The following is a 25,726-nucleotide window of genomic DNA, read 5'->3' on the forward strand; positions in this document are numbered from 1 at the left end:
TTTATATGGAATCACAAGCTTTCGGAGTACTACTCCATCAGAAACTGATAGTTTCTGCACGCATGAGGATGGCCTCAACTGGGATCTTGGGTACATGTCACACTACGTGTAACCCCCACCATCTGGCCTGGGGCTTGCAAAGTCTTACTGTCCCGGCTTGAGACAATTCACACCTCTTTAACCTGTGATTATCCCTCTTTCCATTTGCACTGTCTGTACTTGTAAAGACTCCCATTCCAACCATTATCTTGCAAGTGTGCCTTTGTCTATATATGCCGTGTTTGTGAAACCTACCTCTCCTCTTATCTGATGAAGGAGCAGCGCTTCGAGAGCTTGTGATTCTAAATAAAAAGACTTTAACCTGGTGTTGGGAGACTTCTTACTGTGCCTGTTCCATAGGTTAATCACCCTCTATGGAAAAATTATACTTTTGAATATAAAGCTGCTGATGGGTGATCCTAATTTCTCCATAACTATCACAGCAAACATTCTGCCGACTACCATGACCTCTATGCCCTCAACAAGTATTTGTATCAGTTGTGTCTCATTTGTCCAGCAAATACTCATTTGAGCCACCCAATCTTCCACCATAGCTCAGTTACCTCAGGCAGGGCATCATCCTTATGATCTTTCTCCACACCTTTTTGTCAAAGCAAGTTTTTATTCCATATAGAAATGGAGGACTCTGCTCAGCTGAGTTCAGCCTTTACTTTGCCCTGAAAGTTCCAGGGTTCCTTCACAGGGGTAGAGTTAGGAGCTAGACCTGAACCTGGTAAAAAGTGTAAACCCAATGTGATGTTTGAATAGCTGCAGGGAAGTTTACTGCTGAGAAACATGAAATATCTTTGGTGACTTGTTTGATATTAGAGTTTTCAGGCAGCCATTTGCCAAAATCCTAGTGCCTCCTGTGTCTTGTGGTACCCCATTTCCCCCAGTAATAACTCTCCAAAGTAAGATCTTTGACTGTATCAGCTTGGCTTATATCCAAAATTATGGTTTTCCCACAGTTGTTTTAACAAAAGGCATGTTTAATGTGGATGTGCTAGCCTAATAGTTAAGTTGACTGCTTTTATTGGCTCCTTCCTTTGGACCTGTGACTTGGGTGGCCCAAACAAGAGTTAGACACCTGTCAGATGTCATAGGGACAGGCTAGCTTTCTCATTATAATCACAAGTGCAGTCTCAGGCACTCAAGTCCACAGCAACTCTCCACTTTTCACCTATTTTCCAGTATTGGTTCTGTACAATATTTTTTAAACTGACATCCACTTGACGTTTTCTGTACTGCAGTAAAAGGGTCCTTTTCCAATCATCAAACACTATCCTATTAACTATTGACAATGGTCACTACCACATCTTTTAAGGAGCTAGGTTAAAACAAGTCTGGCCCTGCTGCTTTTTCTACATTGACCCCTTTGAATTTGGCTACTACCATTTAACTCAGAAGGAAAATGGCATGTAACTGTGTACAGTTCTGGTCACCCTATTATAGAAAGGATATTAAAACTAGAAAGAGTGCAGAAGAGATTTACTAGGATGCTACTGGGACTTGATGGTTTGAGTTATAATGAGGCTGGTTAGACTGGAACTTTTTTTTCTCTGGAGCATAGACAGCTGAGGGGTGATCTTAGAGGTCTACAAAATAATGAGGGGCATAGATCAGCTAGAAAGTCAATATGATTTCCCAAAGGAAAGTCTAAAAGTAGAGGGCATAGGTTTAAGGTGAGAGGGGAGAGATACAAAAAAGTGTCCAGAAGGGCAATTTTTTCACAGAGGTTGGTGAGTGTCTGGATCAAGCTGCCAGAGGTAGTAGAATTGGGTGCAATTTTGTCTTTTATGGGTAAGATGGGTACAAAGAGATATGGGCAATTGGGACTAGTTTAGGGGTTTTAAAAAAAAAAGGCAGCATGGGCAAGTTGGGCCGAAGGGCCTGTTTCCATGCTGTATGACTATGACTGTCTATAACACAAGTTCAGGCTGAGATGTAAAGTGCAAATCATTAAGATACAGGCTCATGAAATTTCTGCAAAAATTTAGCATAATTCAGATTTACAATCCAAATATAGAAATGTTGCTACTTCTCGGCCTTTTGGCTAAGATCAAGTGTAGTATTGACATGCTGTGCTTGTTTGAAGTCATTAGGTTATATTTTAGCTTTATTTGAAGCAATTTTTAAAAGCAGCATCTTGGCCCTTTGGCTAAGATGCAAATGAGATCAAGCCTTGGAGGAGGAGCTATGCCTACTCCAATCAGCTTGGATCATGTAGATCAAGCCCAAGACAGGAGGCGAGAGCCCTGTCTTGTCAGCTTGGATCAGGAATGTCTCAACTTGTTGAGACTCTGAATTGGACTTTATTTGATTGAATTGGAATAAAAACAAAAAAAAATACTAAAGCAACATGATTACAATGGATAGCATTTTTAACCTTCGGTTGGGGCCATTTCATTTTGGTGCTGTGAATGGAAACCCAATTAGAGCTTGAGTAGAGAAACCCACACTCTTATTTGGGGAGCAACTTGTTCAAAAGTTAGAGCAGAAAGGAAGGTCAACATTGGGGGGCAATAGTTAACAGACACTGGAAAGACTTCCTTACAGGTATGTTATACAGCATCAACCGAGGTAGCTACTTTATGCAGTAGTACATTCACTTGGCAGTCAGATGCTGCACTACTTTGTTATTTGCATATTGATTAAGTTTCATGCTTGCACATCAAGTTTCCTTGCATTTTTGTTCCTTCCTGTTCCCTCATTAACCCTTGGCAAACACTATTTGAAAGTTATCCTGCAGTTTCATAAAGGCAGAAACCTTTCCTCTATTCAATTACCTTTTTAGTGTAAACTGCTGTCATGTCACTTCTAGTTCAACTTCCATTTGCCTGGGAAATTTGCTTTTTGCTCTAATCACTGGAAGTTTATGCATCAATTTGGACAACGCTCTCAAAATGAATCAGTATGATTTTCAGCATGGCTTTTCCAATGCAGATCTGCTACTGATACAGCTCTACCTCCAGCTCTCTTGTTCCACATCAAACAAAACATTTGACTTCCAAAATGTTACGACATCAAGCACTTTGCATTTTGAAGAAAGAGCTGGCTTGTCAGCAATATACATTCCTAATTTCTCAGTGACTGGAGTATGGACATCAGGAAATGCCACCGGGCCAGTTTGACCTTCATGGGCAACAAATTACCTCCCATCATCCAACCTTACCCACTATTTTCCTGATGCCACTTCAGATTCAGCACTCAGGCTAGAAATTGAATGACTGGACTGAACAGTGCACACTAGTCTTCTTGCCCAAATACTGCCTGCAACCTCTGCACCATGCAGTATCACAAGGAGAATCACAAAGGCAGACTCTTGAACTGCAATGCTGAGGTGACGGCTGAAATATTTGACTGGGAACGTTGCAGAAAGCATAATTGCACAGCACTAAGAGCACACTATCAAGTTTAACAGTGCTACCCTAGAAGCTCGCGACCAAGGTAGAGTTCATGGGGCAAGTTATATTCACCTTGAAGGGAAGCCCTTGTTCATCAGCTGGGGGTTGGGGGAAAAAAGAGGGGTGCGTGGAGGAATAGGGAACAGCCTATCAGGACAGGAAGACTATTTCTATGTCAGCTGCTGGAAGACAAAGCCACAGATATATCACCATGAGAGAATTGCACCGAGATGCTTGGCCCTTGGTTTTGTCAAATCTCCGCCTGTCATGGTTGAGCATGGAGAGGGCCAGGAGGGAACCATGCAGAGCTCTGGAGTGCATCATTTCCACTGTGGAAGTGGAAATGATCATCAACATCATAACCACCAGCTATGATGCAAAGTCCAGTGGTTGTCCAAATGCACAGCAGCACTGGCATAATCCACCCAACAGTTTGCAGTGCAAGCTGAGATGGAGGTCATGAGATCTGTAATTCCTGCCTGCTGCCCAGGGATATAGTGTCTCAGTGTAGTTCAGTTCAGTGTAGTGGAGCTCATGAGGATTTGTTGAGGCGTTATGTCAGACTGTGTGGAAGATGAAGTTGGTGCACTTGATGACATTTGTGCTTGCACTACCACCACTCTGCCATCATCATTGCTGTTGGCTCTCAGCCAGCCCAGTTTGCTGCCAGGCTCAAGGATTTAGAGCTGCTCACAGGTGTACTTCAAGGCCATCCCAGTTTCTAGGGCAGTAAGGAGTACACAAGGGTGAATGTCATTGACAATTTGATTTGCAAAATACCTACCTTGTTAAATAGTTCCAAGTTTTTGCTTGTGGCCTTTATTATTGGACGTTGTGAAATGGAGGGTAGGTCCATGCTGTGGTAACAGACTTTACAACTGGCTGATGCGCAGACCACCCACTCACATGAAGTCTTGTATGCCAGCTCCTGTTATGATTTAGCAGGTACTGCAGCAACTGTCTAACCTGTAGCCAAAGGTTATTCAAAAACATCACTTGACAAGATAGTAGCTTCACAGGTTGTGGGCTCAGCTTGCAGCTTTTTATTTTTTGCAGAGTGATCAGAGGCCAACTGTGCAGGTGTTGCCTAAATTTGGAGATCTGGCATTACAGTCAAATGACTGGATACTTCAGCATGACAAGCACAATCTTGTGGTATAAACTCTTCCAGCTTTGCTCTACAAAACATAGCTAGCATGACATTGCGCCCATTGGAAATGGTGGTAGGGCTTTGCACTTCTGGTCAAGATGGCACCACATGAATCTCTAGCTGATATACCTTTGATGCATTCAAAAAGTGAAATTTCACTTCAGGTAATTACATTTACACAACAGCCACCTGTCATCTTTTAATCAGAATCAAGTCTTGTCCTCTAGCATGCAGAACACTTCACTGCTCAACTCTAGAAAAATGTTTCCAGTCTCATTAGAGCAAGTGGAAAGTGCCAATTCTGGGAGACAGGTACTAAATAAATCTCAGGGTCCGTCAGCATCTGTGCAAACAGTCAACGTTTCAGGTCAGCAATTGCTTTAGAATATTGTAGCATATTATAGCAATGGAGGAAATACAGGGCAAGTTGGAATGGACATCAGCTCAGACTGTGAAGATGAAAGTAGCACTACAAAGTCAATTTAGATCAAAGGCAAATCTGATTTTACCAGTCAGGTAGAGGCTAGAAAATATAAGTTTTATTTTTGGCTGTTGCCATCCAGTTATCTGCATCCAAATACAATGGTTGCATTAAAAGGCACAGAAAGAAGTTTCCTCACTGGCAATAATTAACAATTGCATCCCGACTTCCAGTACATCCCTTGAGGTATAAAGAGAGGCATCAGTTAAGCACCTTGAATACTGCTGCAGAAGCTAGAATCCATGGCAGCCAATACAAAATGCACACTGGGAACAGAGTGGAGCATTGGATAGAATTATGCTACAAAACTACATATAGCAGTGTTGTATCAAAATTGCATATAGAAAGTGATTGAGGATCAATTACAGCAATCTTTCAGTACATTAAGTATGGATTTGATAGTCATTGTATTACAATCCTATGCCTGCCTAGTTAAATACTTGCAACAAGCCATCAGCAAAATTAAAACTTGCAATGATTTTCATAGGCTTTAAAGTTTGCCTTAGAGTTAAATCTTCAAATGGAACCCTGTTGGGAAGATTTCCTTTGCATGATAACCAAGATCAAAAACCCAGTGAGATTTTTGACCAAGCATACACAAGGAAACCTTTGTCTAATGTTTCAAGAAAATAAATATTCTAAACTAATCATGTTTTAAGTTCAAATGTTACCATTGTAACAATGTTCAATATTGTATTCCAGCACACAGCAGGTCAAAGTAAGGACACTCCAGGATTCTGAATTGTCCATAATGGGTATATGCTACAATCACACCAAGGAATCCGGTGATTATCTTTGCAGATTTTGCACAACTTTATCAACTAAGGCAACAGTTACATGATTGGACAATTCTGATCAAACTCATTCCAAATATTAAAAAAATATGTAATCTATTATAGTCCCAACATTCATCCCAGCTCACTTTTCCAAAAACACCTGATGGAGTCAGACACGAGTAGCAGCAAAGGACAAAATGAAATTCAACACTAGGGATATTCTAATACCTATACTTTAGCATAGACAAACTCACATTATTTTATCTTACAATGCAGCTTCTATAATTTTATACTTCTCTAGTGTGACAATGATTTAAGCTGTAGAATACTTATGACAGAAAATTCTTATTGAAATGAAAAGCTGCATTTAAAATAAAAATGTTCTTTAAATGGACAAAAATATTTTTTTTTAAACAAGTTAACCTGCTGTTCCATGCAGAACTTAAAAAAACTGGAGTCAGAGGAGCGAGCCTGCTCAGAACAAGGAGAGTGTTGATCTGCCACCAGGAGGTTGGGTAACCTTGTTATGGGATCGTGGACGTGGACCGAGATGAGGTTCATAGTCATCCACTGTGGGCTCCTTTGGCTTTTCTTCATCTTTCTTCTCTTCACATTCTTGTTTTTCATGCTCTTCAGCTAGAAATTATTAATGTGTTAATGACCAATTGCATCAACTCCTGCATAGCATTTACATTCAATTTGCCATTTAAAGTGAAGGCATTATGGTTATTTCATGCTCAGATATTTAGATATAAAATTTTATGCCCATCACATGCCAATTACATCAATACATTGTAATGTAGGCTCACCTTTCAATTCCTCATCTGCATCAGTAGAGAATATGTTTGCATCCTGTTTAAAAAGTTAGAGGTTCATTAGCGCAATCGAGTTGCTTTGCAATATATAATAAATTAAACTCATTAAGACAGCTTTATTTATATTTTATTGGGATGTGGGCTTTACTGGCAAGGCCAGCACTTGTTGTTACACACCCAATTGCCCTTGAACCGAGTAGCTTGCTAGGCTACTTCAGAGAGCAGCTGAGAGTCAACCACATTGCTTTGGGTTTGGAGTCACGTGTTGGCCTGACCAGACAAGGGTGGCAGACTTCCTTCCCTAAAGGAAGGATGATACTGTAGTTGTCATGTTCGCCATTACAAAGACCAACTTTATATTCCAAGACAATCTGATCAATTCAAATTCAGCACCAGCCTCATGGTTGGACACATGGTAACCTGGGTATTTGTAGATGCAAGAGTGTTTTTACTCCAAATCTTCAAAGCAGGGTATCCATTGATATTTAATGTGATCTATGCTCACCTAGCCTGTGACACCCACACCTCATGACAAATTTCAGAAAATACTTGATTAACACTTCATAATTGGCAGTCAATGCACTTCTCTCCATAATTCTAGATGGAACTCGCCTAGGAAATGAGAATTTTGGGCCATTAATTGCTAGATGCAAAAAGGGCACTCTTTCCCCTCTGAGCAGTACACTAATACATGAACTAAATCTAGATAACACCAGATTTTTTTTTTTAAACAAGGTAGAGCCAACTATGTTAATAGCCCTTTAGGCCAATACTTCCCAAACTTTGGTGTGATGCCAGAGTGACAATTGGAAGGGGAGGGGGGTAAGAAACAGGTGTTTTATTTTTGAGTGGAGTGGGGGTTCAAACAGTAGTGAAACAAGTACAAAAAACCCTCAAGACTCCAACTATTTTGCAGGGTTCCAGTGAGGTCAGCAATTAAGTCTCATTGGATTAGGCCATGTTCAGATTTTTAAAACAGTGCATTCTTAAGAGGGCCTCAAAGCCCATCCAGTCAAGTCTGAGTCTCCACTCCACAGCTGTCATTGCTGCCTAGACTCGCAACCCCAATTGCTCCTCCTGCAATCCAGGGGGGGGGGGGGGGGGGTCAGGTCATGACCCAGGTTTGGAACCCCTGCTATGGGTTAATATTGGTCCTTACAGCAACTCAACATAACGCCATGTTTATAATCTGTACCTTTGGTTTATTTGGATGCACTCGAACTACAGCTGGTTCCCCCAAGTGGTCATTGCTCTGTTGATCAACTGAAACAGCAGGTGATTGTGAAGGAACGGGCTCCGCTTCGCTGAAAATACCACTGCTTTTTCCACCTAGGAAGGTCAAAAAAGAAAATGCAGTTTAGTTAACATTACATCAATGCAGCAAGTTTACGATTTTGAAAGCTCTGCCTGAAAATGGTGGATAACTTCAGTCAGTCATAACTTAAGGGAATTGACTTAAGGAGCAGCAGGGAGGCACTGCTGCCTCATAACACCAGCCTTGGGTGACTGTGCAAACTCCACATTCTCCCTGTTCCTGTGTGGGTTCCCTCCACATGCTCCAGTTTCCTCCCACAGTCCAAAGATGTGCAGGTTAGGTGGATTGGCTATGCTAAAAAGCTCCTTAGTGTTCCAAGATATGTAGGTTAAGGGGATTAGTGGGGGTAAACATATGGGCCTGGGTGGGACTCTGTCAGAGAGTTGGTGCAGACTCTATGGGCCATTATGGCCTCCTTCTGACTGTCGGAATTTTATGATTCTAAATTTAGTTTCTTGGGAATTAGCAACCAAATGTAGAAGAGGAAAAATATTTCCACTCAGCAGTAGATATTAGTCGATTTGTGTTTAGTCTCAAATATATTTCACAATTTTGATCATCCTGGAGGTCACTAAAGTTTGCCACAATAAAATCATTAAATGCTGGAAGTGCTCAAGCAGGCTGGAGAGCATTAGCAGAAAGTTAACATTTCAGCACACAATGACCGTTCATGTTTGCATTATTAATACCAATAAGACCTCAGCAGGATCAACTCTGACTGTCCATTCAGCCACTAATGACACCTGCAGACTATAGCAAGTTGCATCACGTATCTACAAACTGATGTTATATACACACACATTTATAGGATGTGTACATCCAATACCAGTAATCATCCATGAAAGACAGCATAAAGATTTTAGTGCCATTCAATCTCCTTACCCGGAGGATTAGATCTCTTTGGCAATGATGTTTCTTCGGGAGGACCAAAGATGTTGGATGCCATCTTATGGGGTTTAGTGGATGGCACATCAGGGACACCAAATATGTTACTGGAAGCACCACCAGGTGGTTTGAGTACTCTGCTAATGAGGAACAAAAGAATCAAGATTTATTATCACACTAGTGCTCCATTTTATCAGCTGTCATCTTCACTACCCCTCCCATCAAGTACATTAGAAAAACCCACAGGCCCAGCTTGTGACCTGGTTACCCAGACTCAAATTTAATTAATGAAAATCTGGAATGAAAGCTAAATTCCAGAATGAAGACCCAAAATTGTCACATGGTTCACTAATATACCTGGTCACGTCCTGTCCCACTGCAGGGCAGACCCAGCAGCACCATGCTATACAGTCAGCAGTGGAATGCCCTGGGAGTCCTCAACATTGACTCTGGACTCCATGAAGTCTCACTACATCAAGTCAAACACAAGTAAACCCACCGACCAGAATCCAAGATAGCACCGGAGCGTGGCGACGTCTTGCAAGCTGTGCCCAGCATACCTTCTAATTCTATGCTTTAAAAACGTCATTCTAACTCTTTTCTATGACTAACACTACATTCTGCGCTCTCGTTTCCTTCTCTATGAATGGTATGCTTTGTCTGTATAGCACACAAGAAACAATACTTTTCACTACGTTAATACATGTGACAATAATAAATCAAATACCACACCATCCCCTTCAGTTGATATATCAGTACTCCCATGTTGAACACCACCTGACTTGGATTCACAGATCTGTTGCTGGATCAGATTTGTGGAACCCTTCGTCTAGCACCACTCCAGGTGTACCTGACCAGATAAACTGCAGCAGTTCCACATGATCAATTAGGGATGAGCAACATCACCTTTGCCAGTGACACCCACATGCCATGAGACAGCCTATACACAAGTAGAATCATAAGGAAATTGACTGCAGCATTAATATCACTTGTACTGCAAAACATCAGAATCATTCTGATGTGGCAATTTTTTAGTGAAGTATTCTGTTATACAATTGTCATTTAATAATAGGGACATGATGCTCCCCTATTTTGAAATTTATACCACAAACAAAATCTAGGGTCTGTATTTCAGGTTAATTTTTAACCTTCAAACACAGGGTCACACGAGTTAGGTTACTTTTATTTAAGCTGCTCAGTTTCAAATTGATCCACATGGTTTGATACCCAAATGGGATTGTTAAGTTTCAGCAGCTCTTACTGTTTGGAAAGGATGTTTCTTCTTGGAGAATCTAGAATGGAATTATTGTTAAAATAAGTGGCTGTCCATTCAAGACAGACAAGCTAATAGATTCTTCATAAGCAAGGGGGCGAAAAGTTATTGGAGGCGGGTGGGAATGTGGAGTGAGGTTACAATCAGATCAGCTATGACCTTATTGGCTTAAGAGGCCAAGTGGCTTACCCCAGCTCCTAACTTGTAAGTTTCAATATGGTTTTGAAACAGGGAAATTTTGCAGAATAGATGACTTGGACACTACAGAAACAAGTCAGTTGACTGCAAGCTGATATCTATAATAAACTTGTATATGGGCTTAATGATATGATAAACTATTGAAGTTGGATATTATGCATACAAAATCCAAGTAAACTAATACAAAAACACTATCAAATAAGCATAGCCTCTGCAAGCAGAAAAATCATTTCACCCTAAACAGTGTTGTGCAAGTGCTCGTGTCATTCACAATTTCAACATGGTACCATAAATCAAATAGACTTTAAGTGGTGTCAACCTGAAACAATGGAAGTCCAGAGTCCACAGAAAAACATCATAAGAGTCTGACTGCTTTAGAGGTTTACTCAGATTAGATACAACTAGTTACCACTTAATATTGAATTTATTCAGAGTTGTAACTAACCAAAGCAAATCTAGTGATTCATAGAAACCCTACAGTGCAGGAGGCCACCATTCGGCCCATCGAGTCTGCACCGACCACAATCCCACCCAGGCCCTACCCGCTAATCCCTTTTTTTTTTACCCGCTAATTTACCCACTAATCCCTCTAACCTACGCATCCCAGGACTCTAAGGGGCAATTTTTAACCTGGCCAATCAACCTAACCCGCACATCTTTGGACTGTGGGAGGAAACCGGAGCACCCAGAGGAAACCCACGCAAACACGAGGAGAATGCGCAAACTCCACACAGACAGTGACCTGAGCCGGGAATCGAACCCGGGACCCTGGAGCTGTGAAGCAGCAGTGCTAACCACTGTGCTACCATGCCGCCCGATAAACAAAACCCAGGCATTAAATATTGACTTAACAGGCTCAAGAGTGTAACAACTGAAGAGATTCAGAAAACCAAGTGTTTTAAACTCTTCACACAAGGTGAAATGAACTTGACCACTTATCTGCAAATCTTAATGCCAAGGAAGATTAAAACAATATTTTTGTTGTACCGAGGGGGGAAATTATTTAGCAGCCATTACAACAATGGCTCAAGCAGCAACATGATCTGTTCCTTTCTAGGGCTGAGGAGAGAAATATTGGTCAGGATGGGACAAGAACTCTGTTCAATATCTTTTGAACATTCATTTGAACAGATGGCATTTCAACTGAAGGAAACATGCAGCATTCAATTCATTCCCATTAGCTCAGTATGTGCTCAAGCTCAAATCCACGACAAATTTCAGAAGCCAAACAGATCAGACAACTGTCATCATTTCCCATAGTGGTGAATTGGTAAAGGCCTGGAATTTATATTCACCATTACTCCACATGGAGGACACGAAGAATTTGGGGCGATGTACATTAATACATGCCAAATACAAAAACGTACCTCACCAGGTGAGCATAAAACAATAGATCTGTGCCTCCTCCCATTCTACTGAACATTTTATTACAGCCAAACCAGATTCCAAAATATCTAAAGTAGGTATTGGCTTAACCTTGTAGTAGCAGTAAACACAAGCCAAATCCTTTGTTTAAAATAAAGTGCTCTTAGTAGGTTGAATGTTTGGCATCTTTGATACTTCCAAACAAACCCTGGCCTTTAGCATTGACTAACATGCTCAGTCTCCCATAAAACATCCGACAAACATGTTTTCTTAATTCCAATGAAATAAGGGCAATTTCTACATGAACAGATGGCCATCTGAGACAGAACAATGCATTGCTCCATGTCTTTATCCTGTTCAATAAGTTAGGATGAGCATACCCTTGTTGAGAGGCACACCATTTCAGAGTTTAAAAAACTCCACTCCAAAAAACAATTCAAATGCAAACCTTTAAGTGAAACACGTTTGACTTTACAAAACAAAACATTCCTTTCATTACCATGAATATCTTAGTTGGGTCACAGGTCGAAACAGATTCAAATTTTTTAAATGTAGATCAGTATGGCCACCTTTCAGTATGCACATGGTAATTAAACAAGATAAGCTGACAAAGTAGTTACCAACTAATTCAGCCGCTTCAAGATTAATTCAGTATAACAAGTTTGTGTTTTAAGTTGTTTCATTTTAAAGTTGTTTGTTTTAGATCATTTCCTCCAAGTCAGGGCTTCCATTTAGAGTTGTCTTGTCAGTGTCCATTGGTGTGTATCACCACCATGTATTTACATTATACTGCACACCAGCTCCCTTGATGTAACACCAGGTCCTTATCAGGTGATGGGGGGGGGGGGGGGGGGGCGAAAAGGAGAGAGAGAAAGAGAGCTGTTTGTACTCTACAAGACATTTAAAAAACATCCATATTGTCAGAACCCCAACCTCAGCAAAAAGTTTACTTAAATATTTGGAGCTTCAGGAGCACCTGCTGTGGGCAAGACACAGAAACATAGAAAAACTACAGCACAAACAGGCCCTTCGGCCCACAAGTTGTGCCGAACACATCCCTACCTTCTAGACCTACCTATAACCCTCCATCCTATTAAGCTCCATGTACTCATCCAGGAGTCTCTTAAAAGACCCTATTGAGTTCGCCTCCACCACCACTGACGGCAGCCGATTCCACTCGCCCACCACCCTCTGAAAAACTTACCCCTAACATTTCCCCTGTACCTACCCCCCAGCACCTTAAACCGGTGTCCTCTCGTAGCAGACATTTCCACCCTGGGAAAAAGCCTCCGAGAGTCCACCCGATCTATGCCTCTCAACATCTTATACACCTCTATTAGGTCTCCTCTCATCCTTCGTCTCTCCAAGGAGAAAAGACCGAGCTCCCTCAGCCTATCCTCATAAGGCATGCCACTCAATCCAGGCAACATTCTTGTAAATCTCCTCTGCACCCTTTCAATCTTTTCCACATCCTTCCTGTAATGAGGCAACCAGAACTGAGCACAGTACTCCAAGTGGGGTCTGACGAGGGTCTTTTATAGCTGCATCATTATCCCCGGACTCCTAAACTCAATCCCTCGATTGATAAAGGCCAGCACACCATACACCTTCTTAACCACCTCCTCCACCTGCGGGGCCGATTTTAGAGTCCTATGGACCCAGACCCCAAGGTCCTTCTGATCCTCTACAGTACCAAGAGTCTTTCCCTTTATATTGTACTCCTTCATCCCATTTGACCTACCAAAATGGACCACGACGCATTTATCTGGGTTGAAGTCCATCTGACACTTGTCCGCCCAGTCTTGCATCCTATTTATGTCCCTCTGTAACTTCTGACATCCCTCCAGACTATCCACAACCCCACCAACCTTCGTGTCGTCGGCAAACTTACCAACCCATCCCTCCACTTCCTCATCCAGGTCATTTATGAAAATGACAAAAAAGCAAGGGTCCCAGAACAGATCCCTGGGGCACACCACTGGTGACTGACCTCCATTTAGAAAAAGGCCCATCTATACCCACTCTCTGCCTCCTTTGGGCAAGCCAGTTCTGGATCCACCGGGCAGCAGCCCCTTGGATCCCATGCCCTCACTTTTTCTAGAAGCCTCGCATGGGGGACCTTATCGAACACTTTGCTAAAATCCATATAAACCACATCTACCGCCTTCCCTTCGTCAATGTGTTTAGTCACATTTTCAAAGAACTCCACCAGGCTTGTAAGGCACGATCTGCCCTTGACAAAGCTATGCTGAGTATTCTTGAGCATACTAAACCTCTAAATGCTCATATATCCTGTCCCTCAGGATCTTCTCCATCAGTTTACCAACCACTGAGGTTAGACTCACCGGTCGGTAATTACCTGGGCTATCCCTATTCCCCTTCTTGAAAATAGGAACCACATCCGCAATCCTCCAGCACCTCTCCCGTCTCCATCGACGACGCAAAGATCATCGCCAGAGGCTCTGCAATCTCTTCCCTCGCCTCCCACAGTAACCTGGGGTACATCCCATCTGGACCCGGCGATTTATCTATCTTGATGCCATTCAAAGATTCCAGCACAACCTCTTAAAGTCCACATACTCAATCCTTTCAGTCCACCGCACGCCCGCAGTACATCCACCCAGGTCCTTCTCCTCTGTGAAAACCGAGGCAAAATACTCATTGAGCACCTCTGCCATTTCTACTGGTTCTGTACCTTTTATAGGCCCTATTCCATCACGTTTCATCCTTTTACTCTTCACATATTTATGGAACGCCTTAGGGTTCTCCTTAATCCTACCTGTCAGGGCCTTCTCATGACCCCTTCTGGCTCTCCTAATTTCATTCTTTAGTCCCTTCCTACAAGCCGTATACTCTTCTAAATCCCTATCTTCGCCAAGCTGAGCCTTTTGTACGCTTTCCTTTTCTTCTCGACTAGGTCCCGCACAGCTTTCGTGCACCACAGTTCCTTTAACCGACCAACACCTCCCTGTCTGCTCGGAACGTTGTCCTGTAGAACTCTAGACGGACATTAGAACCATAGAAAATTACAGCTCAGAAACAGGCCTTTTGGCCCTTCTTGTCTGTGCCGAACCATTTTTTGCCTAGTCCCACTGACCTGCACTTGGACCATATCCTTCCACACCTCTCTCATCCATGAACCTGTCCAAGTTTTTCTTAAATGTTAAAAGTGACCCCACATTTACCACTTTATCCGGCAGCTCATTCCACACTCCCACCACTCTCTGCGTGAAGAAGCCCCCCTTATATTCCCTTTAAACTTTTCTCCTTTCACCCTTAACCCATGCCCTCTGGTTTTTTCCTCCCCTAGCCTCAGCGGAAAAAGCCTGCTTGCATTCACTCTATCTATACCCTTCAAAATCTTATACGCCTCTATCAAATCTCCCCTCAATCTTCTACGCTCCAGGGAATAAAGTCCCAACCTATTCAATGTCTCTCTGTAACTCAGCTTCTCAAGTCCCGGCAACATCCTTGTGATCCTTTTCTGCACTCTTTCAACCTTATTTACATCCTTCCTGTAACTAGGTGACCAAAACTGTACAAAATACTCCAAATTCGGCCTCACCAATGCCTTATATAACCTTACCATAACACTCCAACTTTTATACTCAATACTCCAATTTATAAAGATTTTCAAATTTGTCTGATTACAGCAAGTCCTTGTTTTAAGTTGTAGTTGTATTCCTGGAACTTGACTTTAACTGAAACAACTTTGATTCCAATGAAAACCCATGATTCAATAGGTTTTCAATCTAGATAGCCACATGAACGGAGTGGGAATGGAGGGATACAAAAGAATGGTCTAGTTTTAATTTTTTTTTGTAATTTCTTTACAAATTTACATTCCTTGAAAAACTGCCACCTCTCAAACACAATTCAGAAACACCCACAAGTGCTGGTTCTGTGCCTGCTGCTAACAAAGGAGGCAAGAAAAGCCATTACCCTACCAATCAAAACAGGTTGGGGAGTGTTATCCAATTTGAATTCAGGATTTTTTATATTTAAGTGATTTGCTTTATTGTGCATGTTATTTCTGCTGGGTACACCTAGTGCTGCATATGTGGTGCAGTATTTAAATTTGCACATTTCTTGTCTGGGAAAAACAATGTTTATTTATTAGTCACTAGTAGGCTTACATTAACACTGCAATGAAGTTAGTGACAATCCCCTAATCATCACACTCTGGCACTTGTTCAGGTACATTGGAGGGAGAGTTTAGCATGGCCAAGGCACCTAACCATCATGTTTTTCGGACTGTGGGAGGAAACCCACACAGACATGGGGAGAACATGCAAACTCCAGACAGTGACCAAGCCAGGAATTGAACCCAGGTCTCTGGTGCGGTGAGGCAGCAGTGCTAACCACTGTGCTATCCTAAAGGAACCCAACTCCACTTCAGCATTGAACAAAGAATACAGCACAGGAAGAGGCCCTTCGGCCCTCCAAGCCCACACCGCTCCCTGGTGCAAACTAGACCATTCTTTTGTATCCCTCCATTCCCACACCGTTCATGTGGCTATCTAGATTGAAAACCTATTGAATCATGGGTTTTCATAGGAATCAAAGTTGTTTCAGTTAAAGTCACAAGTTCCAGGAACACAACTACAACTTAAAACAAGGACTTGCTGTAATCAGACAACTGAGGTTGAGCATTCAAATTCAACACCTATATTGGAACGAAACCATTTCACAACTAATAGAGAAAATGCAGAAATTTAGTCACATTTTATGCCACTAATCATAATTAAATGAATCAATTTCCATATTTAGCTTTTGACATAGTTATAACAGATGAAAGAATCTGAATTGGTGATATTCATAAGCAGCCCCTTTTAATATAATTATGAGCTGGAAGAGATATTGGACTGTAAAAATCACAGCATATTAAATCTGGCTCATCAAGCTTGCCCGTCTAGGGATTTCTTCCATGGAACTGAATGTATACTGCTCAAAAAAAAAACCTTCACCATTTTACAATAAAGTAATCAATTTATTACAGCCAAGTTAGTAAGTTTAACAGAACAGAGGCCATTAAATTGATCACCAAACAGTGGCCATCAAAAAAGGCTGACGAGTCCCTTCCCATTCCCCAATATAGAAGGAACAAATTTAGGATTCTCTGGAAAATCAGATCATCTATTTTTGGCTTGGCCGAGGGATAACTGTTGATTAGGACACGAACTCCTCTGCACTTCTTGGCCTGGAGATTACTAGACCAACAGGGCCTCATCTTAGCAGTGCATCTAAAATGACTGTTGTGATTACAGAGAAGCTGACTTTTGCAAGACTGACGGTGATATGAACTTACCATCTGACTAGTGTGTTGACTCAAGTGACTCCCTTGAGTATTCCCAATTTTAATTGTTCCTATTAGTGTTAATTGTATCAAGTGAAGTTACCTATAAACATTGATTGGATGGTTATTTGAGCACAGACACTTACTGACAAGAGTTGAGTCAGGAGATAGTGTTTCACTCGGAATAAATCTACCCCAAGGAAACAACAGCTCTGGATTTTTCCTTCAACTATCAAGGGACTATGCCTTCATTTGCCTAGGCCCCAAGTGCTCAAATTCCCTCCCTATATCTCCCCACCCTCAAGATGCTTTAAAAACTTGCCCCAACCATCTACCCCACTTAAGGGGCAGTCAAATTTTCCTTTATAATGTTGTCAAAAGCTTTGGGATGTTTTATTACATTAAATATACCATACAAATGAAGTGTGGCACTGACCCAAAGCTGACATTTCTTAAGCCTATAAAAAGAGAGAAGCTGTTAAGCACAAATGCAGTGAACATGCTCAAGCATCACCTCCGACAACAATACATGGGTGGCACAGTGGTTAGCACTGTTGCCTCAGTACCAGGGACCCAGGTTCGATTCTCGGCTTGGGTCACTGTGGGGAGTTTCCACATTCTCCCAGTATCTGCGTGGGTTTCCTCCCAGTCTGAAAGATGCACTGGTTAGGTGCATTGACTTGAACAGACACTGGACTGTGGCCTCTTTTTCACAGTAGCTTCATTGCAGTGTTAATGTAAGCCTTACTTGTGACTAATGAATAAACTTTAACTTTATGTTAGCAAGGGTTGAGCAGAAAACCTCAGTCCCAGAGGAAAGGTGGCAATACCAATTAGAATATGCTTTGTGCTCAGACAAATTCTTTATAAAATACTGCATTTAGTTCAGAGAGTGAAAGAAAGGTATGGCACGGTGCTCCAGGGGATATTTTCTGAAAAAAGTGGGCGAGGTGAAACTAATCTTGTGAACATCCCCATTTGCCTCTTAAGATACCAAATCATAAGTATCAGCAAGTTTAAATGATCCATCAGCAAAGAGAAAGCCAAACCTATTTATATCCCCAGATCAGCATCTCTTGATCAATTCCTTCCTGCGCAAAAGGCCAGAACTGCAGTAGCCAGCAGCTTCACCTCATAGCTGATTTGCCTTTCTCGGGATGATTCAAAAATCATTAAGAGCAAGTACAGTCAAAGCATCACAGCCTGATGGCTACATTACAATGTGGGAGCAATTGAAGTGTTCTCTGGCAGGATGGAGCACAATACGGGGGGGGGGGGAATCCTCAATGCTAATCTAGCATTCTTTCTCAGCAGCCTACAAAAGGGCAGTGTGGTTAGTCCAGGGCAGGGAGAGAGATGCCGGAGATTCCTAAGGATGAAGGGCCAACGCTCACATGAGGAGGACAAGTTGGAAGGAGTGAATAGCGGGCAGTGTTTGAGCTCTACTGAATGTGTCCAGGAGGGTGACAAAGGAGCTGCAGAATTTGCTGCGGCCGCTGAGGGAAGAGGATGGGAGTCCAGATGTGAACTCTGTCTGATACAGAGAGCTTGGGGGGGGGGGGGGTTTGCCCCACGATTGTTGGGGATTTTATTTCGAGAGGAGGAGGAGGGTAAAAAAAAAATCGCCACGAGTTTCTCAGCCCCGATGAGGAAGCAGCAAACTCTGCCCGGGCGGAAGAGAATGAGTGAGTCAGAGTGAAACTCCAGCGGGAGTCACTCACAGGCGGGGCGGGGGATGGGGGCAGGAGGTTTACCCCAGGGGAGACCGACCCCCGGGGGCTAACTGGGGGGGGGGGGGGGGTAAAGAGACCGGCCTCGGGACCGACCAGCCCCGGGGGAGGCTGACCGAGAGGGAGGGGGGGGGGAACGGCGCCGGGGCTAACTGGAGGGAACCGACTCGGGGCTGACTGAAAGGCGAGTCCGGCCCCTGGGGAAAGGAGGGGGGGGGGGCGCTGACTGCCTGAACCCCGATCCCGGTGACTCCCGCCGGTTTCTCTGGAGAAACTTTCTCCTCAGGCGTCCGATCTCCTCCTCCCCTCCCCGCCATCCCCGGGTTGGGGAGGGGTGTGTGGTGGATGCTCGGTGACCCACCCAGCGCCGCCTCTCTCTCTCTCACCTGGAGTTGGCTTTATCCTCCAGGCCCTGGAAGGTGTTGGTAGAAGTCATTGCGCTCGCGCTCTCTCCCTAACGGCCGCGCTGAGCCCGCCCCCTCGCCTTTATAGCGGCCGCTGGGACATCCCCCGCCTCCCATTGGTCAACCGCCACGTCCATCAAACATTCGCCCCGCCCTGTCCCGCCCACAATGCCATTCCCGCGCCCATTGGACCGTGATCCCGTCAATCAGGCCGGACCACTAACCAATCCAGATAACGGAGCTGGCAGCTGGGCGTTTAATCCCGCCCTCCAGCAGAGGGAGCATTCTGATTGGGCCAATTCGAATCCTGGAGCCACTTTTTGTAACTCTCACTGAACACCAGGCATTGATCAGGAGATAAGACCTAGGAGCAGGAATAGGCCATCTGGCCCCTCTAGCCTGCTCCGCCATTCAATAAGATCATGGCTGATCTTTTCCTGGACTCAGCTCCACTTACCCGCCCGCTCACCATAACCCTTAATTCCTTCACTGTTCAAAAATCTTATCTATCCCTCACCTCAACTGCTTCACTGGGCAGGGAAGTCTACAGATTCAGAACCCTTTGTGTGAAGAAGTTCTTTCTCAACTCAGTCCTAAATCTGCTCCCCCTTATTTTGAGGCAATATCCCTAATTCTAGTTTCACCCGCCAGTAGAAACAACCTCCCTGCTCCTATCTTATCTATTCCCTTCATAATTTTATATGTTTCTATAAGGTCCCCCCTCATCTGAATTCCAATGAGTATAGCCCCAGTCTACTTAGTCTCTCCTCAGAAGCCAATTCTCTCAGCTCCAGAATCAACCTAGTGAATCTCCTCTGCTCTCCCTCCAGTGACAGTATATCCTTTTTCAAGTAAGGAGATCAAAAACTGTACACAGTACTCCAGGTGTGGCCTCACCGGTAGCTTATACAGCTGCATCATAACCTCCCTGTTTTTAAACTCCATCCCTCTAGCAATGAAGGACAAAATTCCATTTGCCTTCTTAATCATCTGCTGCACCTGTAAACCAACATTTTGTGACTCATACACTAGGACCCCCAGATTCCTCTGCACAGCAGCATGCTGCAATTTTTTATCATTTAAATAATAGTCCATTTTGCCATTATTCCTACCAAAATGGATGACCTCACATTTACCAACATTGTACTCTATCTGCCAGCCCCTTGCCCACTCATTTAAACTATTGATACCCCTTTGCAGACTTTGTGTCCTCTGCACACTATGCTTTACCATTGATCTTAGTGTCTTATGTGACCTTGAACACACTGCACTCTGTCCCCAACTCCAAATCATGTATGTAAATTGTAAACAATTGTGGTCCCAACACTGATCCCTTAAGCACACCACTAGTCACTGATCGCCAACCAGAAAAACACCCATTTACCCCACTCTTTGCTTTCTGTTAGTTAACCAGTCCACTACCCATGCTAATATATTACCCGTAACACCGTGCACCTTTATCTTATGCCTCTCATTGGTCTTTGGTCTCATTATGTCTTTGGTGCGGCACCTTCTCGCATGCCTTCTGGAAATCCAGATACACCACATCCACCGGTTCTCCAGTGTCAACCGTGCTTGTAATGTCCTCAAAGAATTCCAAAGTAATGTCTTCATAGCTCATTAATCTGGGGCTTTCTCTTGCCATATAATGTCAATACCAACACTATAAAAGCGCTCCGAATCTATTTCTATCATCTCTATCATTTATACTAACTTTTTAAAAAAGTGTTAATTTCACAAGACTTTTGCATTACTATTGTCAACTTAATATAAGGAAGGACAAAATAACGACAAACATGGTTTGTAATTGCGCCAACATGTATAAATACTAAGAGCCAATGAAAATTCACAGTAAGTTTGGCAATATTAGCTGTTCTAGCAGATTTCCAGCAGCCACAATATTTTGCTTTGACATCTGACAAAAGTACTATTTAAATAAATTATATTCTCAATTTTGCTTTTGGACTAAGAACCATCCTTGGAGAGCCAGGTCAAAATCCGCCAAAGTAAATATAAAGCTTATAGAACAAGCTGTAGCGTGTTGGAGTTTGTCTGAGTCCTATAGTTAGAAGGAACTGGAATTTGAATCTGTGTTAACATGGCCAGAACAATGGGGGTAGAAACTCTGAGACCGTTGCTACATCCCACATCAAGTCTGAGTATTGGGTTTTGGCCAGAACAATGGAATACCTGTGCAGCATCACATAGCTCTTTGAAATTGTAGAACATTCTGTTCCTTTTGCAATGTTAACTGCTTAACAGTTAAACCATCGATATGGTCCTTAAGTTTGGTGGCTGGGCAAGAAGAAACTCGCTTCAAATACATTTCTGGGTATCATGTGATGTAACTCACAAAAGGAAAGGTACACAAAATAACAGGGAACAGTCCTCTAAGTACAGAACTCAACATTGACAGAGGCCAAATTTGATCAATTTGGCTTGGGTCTGCAAGAAATCAGATTTCATTAAACTACTGTATAGCTGTAACAGTTATTATGCTCTTGGTGTCTGAGTAATAAACTTGCCTTTGAACCTGAATAAAGAGGAATTATTTAACTGTGTTTAAAAGATTTCCTAACATAGTGTCAGAATATTAAAGGCTAGATCACCTTACATGAAAATAGATGATGTAGAAGGGAAGGCGTTGGCTTCGTGGTATTATCGCTAGATTATTAATCCAGAAATCACAGTTAATGTTCTGGGGATCTGGTTTCAAATCCCACGATGGCAGATGGTGGAATTTGAATTCAATAAAAAATATCTGGAATTAAGAATCTACTGATGACCGGCACAGTGGTTAGCGCTGCTGCCTCACAGCACCAGGAACCCGGGTTCGATTCCCGGCTTGGGTCGCTGTGTGGAGTTTTCACTTTCTGCCCGTGTCTCCCACAGTCCAAAGATGTGTGGGGACTAGCTAGGGTAAATACATGGGGTTATGGGGATAGGGCCTGGGTAGGATTGTAGTCAGTGCAGACTCGATGGGCTGAATGGCCTCTTTCAGCACTGTATGATTCCATGAAAGGGCGACACGGTAGCATAGTGGTTAGCACTGCTGCTTCACAGCTCCAGGGACCAGGGTTCGATTCCCGGCTTGGGTCACTGTCTGTGTGGAGTTTGCACATTCTCCCTGTGTCTGCGTGAGTTTCCCCCGGGTGCTCTGGTTTCCTCCCACAGTCCAAAGATGTGTGGGTTAGGTTGATTGGCCAAGCTAAATTGCCCCTTAGTGTCCCGGGATGCGTAGATTAGAGGGATTAGCGGGTAAATATGAAGGTTAGAGGGATTAGCAGGTAAATATGTCAGGATACGGGGATAAGGCCTGGGTGGGATTGTTGTTGGTGCAGGCTTGATGGGCCGAATGGCCTCTTTCTGCACTGTAGGGTTTCTATGGTTTTCTATGGAAACCATTGTCGAATGTCAGAAAAATCCATCCGGTTCATGAATGTCCTTTCGGGAAGAAAATCTGCCATCTTTACCTGGTCTGGTCTACATGTGACTCCAGAGCCACAGCAAAGTGGTTGACTCTCAACTGCCCTCCAAGGGCAACTAGGGATGGGCAATAAATGCTGGCCAGCCAGCGATGCCCATGTTCCACGAATGAATAGAAAATAGGGTGATATTCCCAGAGTGAGAACACGTAATTAAACTGGGAAGAGACTCCTATGTAGTTTTGATACCTTTATGTTGCAGGTTCTATACATGAAAGGAATAACATGCTGGGCTGGGGTTCATGATTTTTCCTGGTACATATGGTAAATTTATTATTTGTTTGCATAAGTAGTATCAGATATTTATGACTTTAAAACAGTCCCTCTGAATGCCTCTTAATGGAGGTGAAGAGACTTTGACCCTGTTTTCCTACGATGGTTCATTGGTTAATACAAAAGCAAAATAGAGAATAGAATTTACTTAAATAGTATTTTTGTCAGATGTCAGCAATGTTACTTTTGCTATATCAATTCTGTTCAGTTGGTGCCGGCCTCTGTGCTTAATCAGAAGGTTATGGGTCCAGAATGGGTTTGGGTGAGAGGCCATTTAGTCCATCTATCCAGAAACAACAATTTGGATGCCAAGCCAGAGAGCAGCTATTTGGAAGGATTGGTCAGGAATAGGTTTGAAGGAGAGTGTTGAAGGAGGTGGAGGTGTTCAGGGTGGCAATTCCAGATACCCAGGTAAAGCATTGTATTTAATAATGGGGTAAAAGGGAAGGGGGTTCACAAGATGTTGTTCTTCGAGGAATGGAGAGTTTAATGTGGGGGTCTATAACACCAGAGAAGGTTACTGAAATGGGTGGTGGGGAGGAATATAAACAACCAATGAGAACCAATAAGAATTTTACATGCGAGTTACTGGGGAAGCAGGAACCAATGCAGTTCAATGAAGATAAGAGCAATATATAATCAGAACCTGGCACTAAGTTATTTTTTTATTCATTGGTGGGACATTGGCGTCGCTGGCTGGGCCAGCATTTATTGCCCATCCCTGGTTACCTGAGGCCAGTTGAGAGTCAACCACATTGCTGTGGCTCTGGAGTCATACGTAGGTCAGGCCGGGTAAGGACAGCAGATTTTCTTCCCTAAAGGACATTAGTGAACCAGATGGGTTTTTTCGACAATTGACAATAGTTTCATGGTCATCAGTAGATTCTTAATTCCAGATTTGTTTTTGTTGAATTCAAGTTCCACCATCTGCCGTGGCGGGATTCAAACCCGGGTCCCCAGAACATTAGCTGAGTTTCTGGATTAATAGTCTAGCTATAATTCCACTAGGCCAACACCTCCCCCTAAATAGGATATAGGTTATGCAGTTCCAGATGAACATAAATTTATGGAGGTTGATGGCTGTGAAGGTGGTCAGAATTGCATTGGAAATTGCGGGTTTTAGTGGTAATTGTGCCTAAGTTCATGTGTAAACAGGTAATATTATGGAGGTAAAAGCAGGCAGCTGGAAAGATTAGTCAGGCTGGGAGGCTTTGTTAAGAGGAACGTGTCTGCATCCATGAGCCAAGTTCAGTCAAAGCTAAGTCAAAGGTCTTGTGGCACAGAGGTACAGCCTCTACCACTGGACCAGAAGCTCTTGGTTTGAGTCCAACAGCAGGATTTGTTGACCATGGAATGAGCATTCAGAATGCGGTTCAAAGGGCTGATAATCAGCTTGGGAATCTTTCCACCACTATTCCCCAAAGGGTGTGAAGATACGCTTAAAAAAATGGTATTGTCTGTATACCAATAACCCAGAGACCCAAGGGGAACTGGGTTTGAATCCTAGATGGCGAAATTTAAATTCAATAAAAATCTAGAATTAGAACTCTAATGAGGACCATGAAATCATTGTCAATTGTCACAAAAACCCATCTAGTTCACTAATACCGTTTAGGGAAGGAAATCTGCTGTCCTTACCTGGTCTAGGCTACATGTGATTCCAGATCCACAGCAATGTGGTTGGCTCTGAAATAGCCTAGCTAGTCAACTCAGTTCAAGGGATGGGCAATAAATGTTCGCCTAGGCACCCACATCCAATGAAGTTAAAAAAATCAAAGCCAGGACATTGATACAAACAATATATATGTTATGTAACCTTTAACATAGTAAAACTCAAGAACAGCTTCTTTCCTGCTGCCATCAGACTTTTGAATGGACCTATCTCTATTAAGTTGATCTTTCTCAACCTTCTGGCTATAACTGTAACACTACGTTCTGCACCTTCTCCTTTCCTTCTCTATGCTTTGTGTAGCATGCAAGAAACAATACCTTTCACTGTAAGGCGTTTGCTTCATTCAAGAATGAAATTTGACACTGAGCCACATAAAGAGGTATGATAACAGATGATCAAAAGCTTGATCAAAGCATTGAGCTTTGACAAAGGGTCATCTGGACTCAAAACGTCAGCTCTTTTCTCTTCTCACAGATGCTGCCAGACCTGCTGAGATTTTCCAGCATTTTCTCTTTTGGTTTCAGATTCCAGCGTTCGCAGTAATTTGCTTTTAATCACTAAAAGCAAGTGAACAACCAGATTCAGCCTAGAAACTGGATATAATACAGCAGTGGAATTAAACTGAGAATCCAATAGTACACTGGAGTATAATCTGCAAATTGGGATGGACATATTAGGCTGCATAGAACAGGTTACCTGAAAAAATGAGTCAGAGCAGGTATGGATGATAAAGCACACTCTTTACAGAAAATCAAATACAGAGATGGAGTTGTTGAAAAGCAGAATCACAGAATCAGAATCACAGAATACTGCGGTGCAGAAGAGGCCCTTCAGCCCATCAAGTCTGCACCAACACACGAAATGCCCTGAACGGTCCACCTAATCCCATTTGCCAGCACTTGGCCCATTGCCTTGAATGTCATGGTAGCCAAGTACTCATCCAGGTACTTTTTAAAGGATATGAGTCATCCCGCCCCCACTACCCTCCCAGGCAGTACATTCTAGACCATCACCACCCTCTTGAGTAAAAAGGTTTTTCCTCAAATCCCCCCTAAACTTCCCATCCCTCACTTTTAACTTGTGTCCCCTCATAACTGACCCTTCAACTAAGGGGAACGGCTGCCCCCTATCCACCCTGTCCATGCCCCTCATTACTAAGAGTTCT

The 25,726-nt window shown here is 42.9% G+C and overlaps 1 protein-coding gene and 1 non-coding gene across 3 annotated transcripts; one reads left to right on the forward strand and one right to left on the reverse strand.

Moving 5' to 3' along the window:
* Window positions 1–2,072: 2,072 nt before the first annotated feature.
* LOC144510940 (U2 spliceosomal RNA) lies at window positions 2,073–2,271 on the forward strand. Its single transcript, XR_013500710.1, has one exon. It is a non-coding gene; the product is annotated as a U2 spliceosomal RNA (small nuclear RNA).
* Window positions 2,272–5,110: 2,839 nt separating this feature from the next.
* jpt2 (Jupiter microtubule associated homolog 2) lies at window positions 5,111–19,217 on the reverse strand. 2 transcript variants are annotated; one of them, XM_078240837.1, is made up of 5 exons: window positions 19,114–19,217; window positions 8,863–9,005; window positions 7,861–7,994; window positions 6,660–6,702; window positions 5,111–6,486 (listed from the first exon to the last, which is right to left on the reverse strand). In XM_078240837.1, exons 1-5 carry the CDS (start codon window positions 19,161–19,163, stop codon window positions 6,326–6,328), a joined length of 531 nt encoding a protein of 176 aa, XP_078096963.1. In that variant the 5' UTR covers window positions 19,164–19,217; the 3' UTR covers window positions 5,111–6,325. The 2 variants fall into 2 exon arrangements, with proteins under 2 accessions (XP_078096963.1, XP_078096964.1); XM_078240838.1 differs by having other exon boundaries at window positions 8,863–9,002; window positions 19,114–19,181.
* Window positions 19,218–25,726: the final 6,509 nt, after the last annotated feature.

Source organism: Mustelus asterias, chromosome 23 (assembly GCF_964213995.1).
Source record: "Mustelus asterias chromosome 23, sMusAst1.hap1.1, whole genome shotgun sequence".
Taxonomy (NCBI): domain Eukaryota; kingdom Metazoa; phylum Chordata; class Chondrichthyes; order Carcharhiniformes; family Triakidae; genus Mustelus; species Mustelus asterias.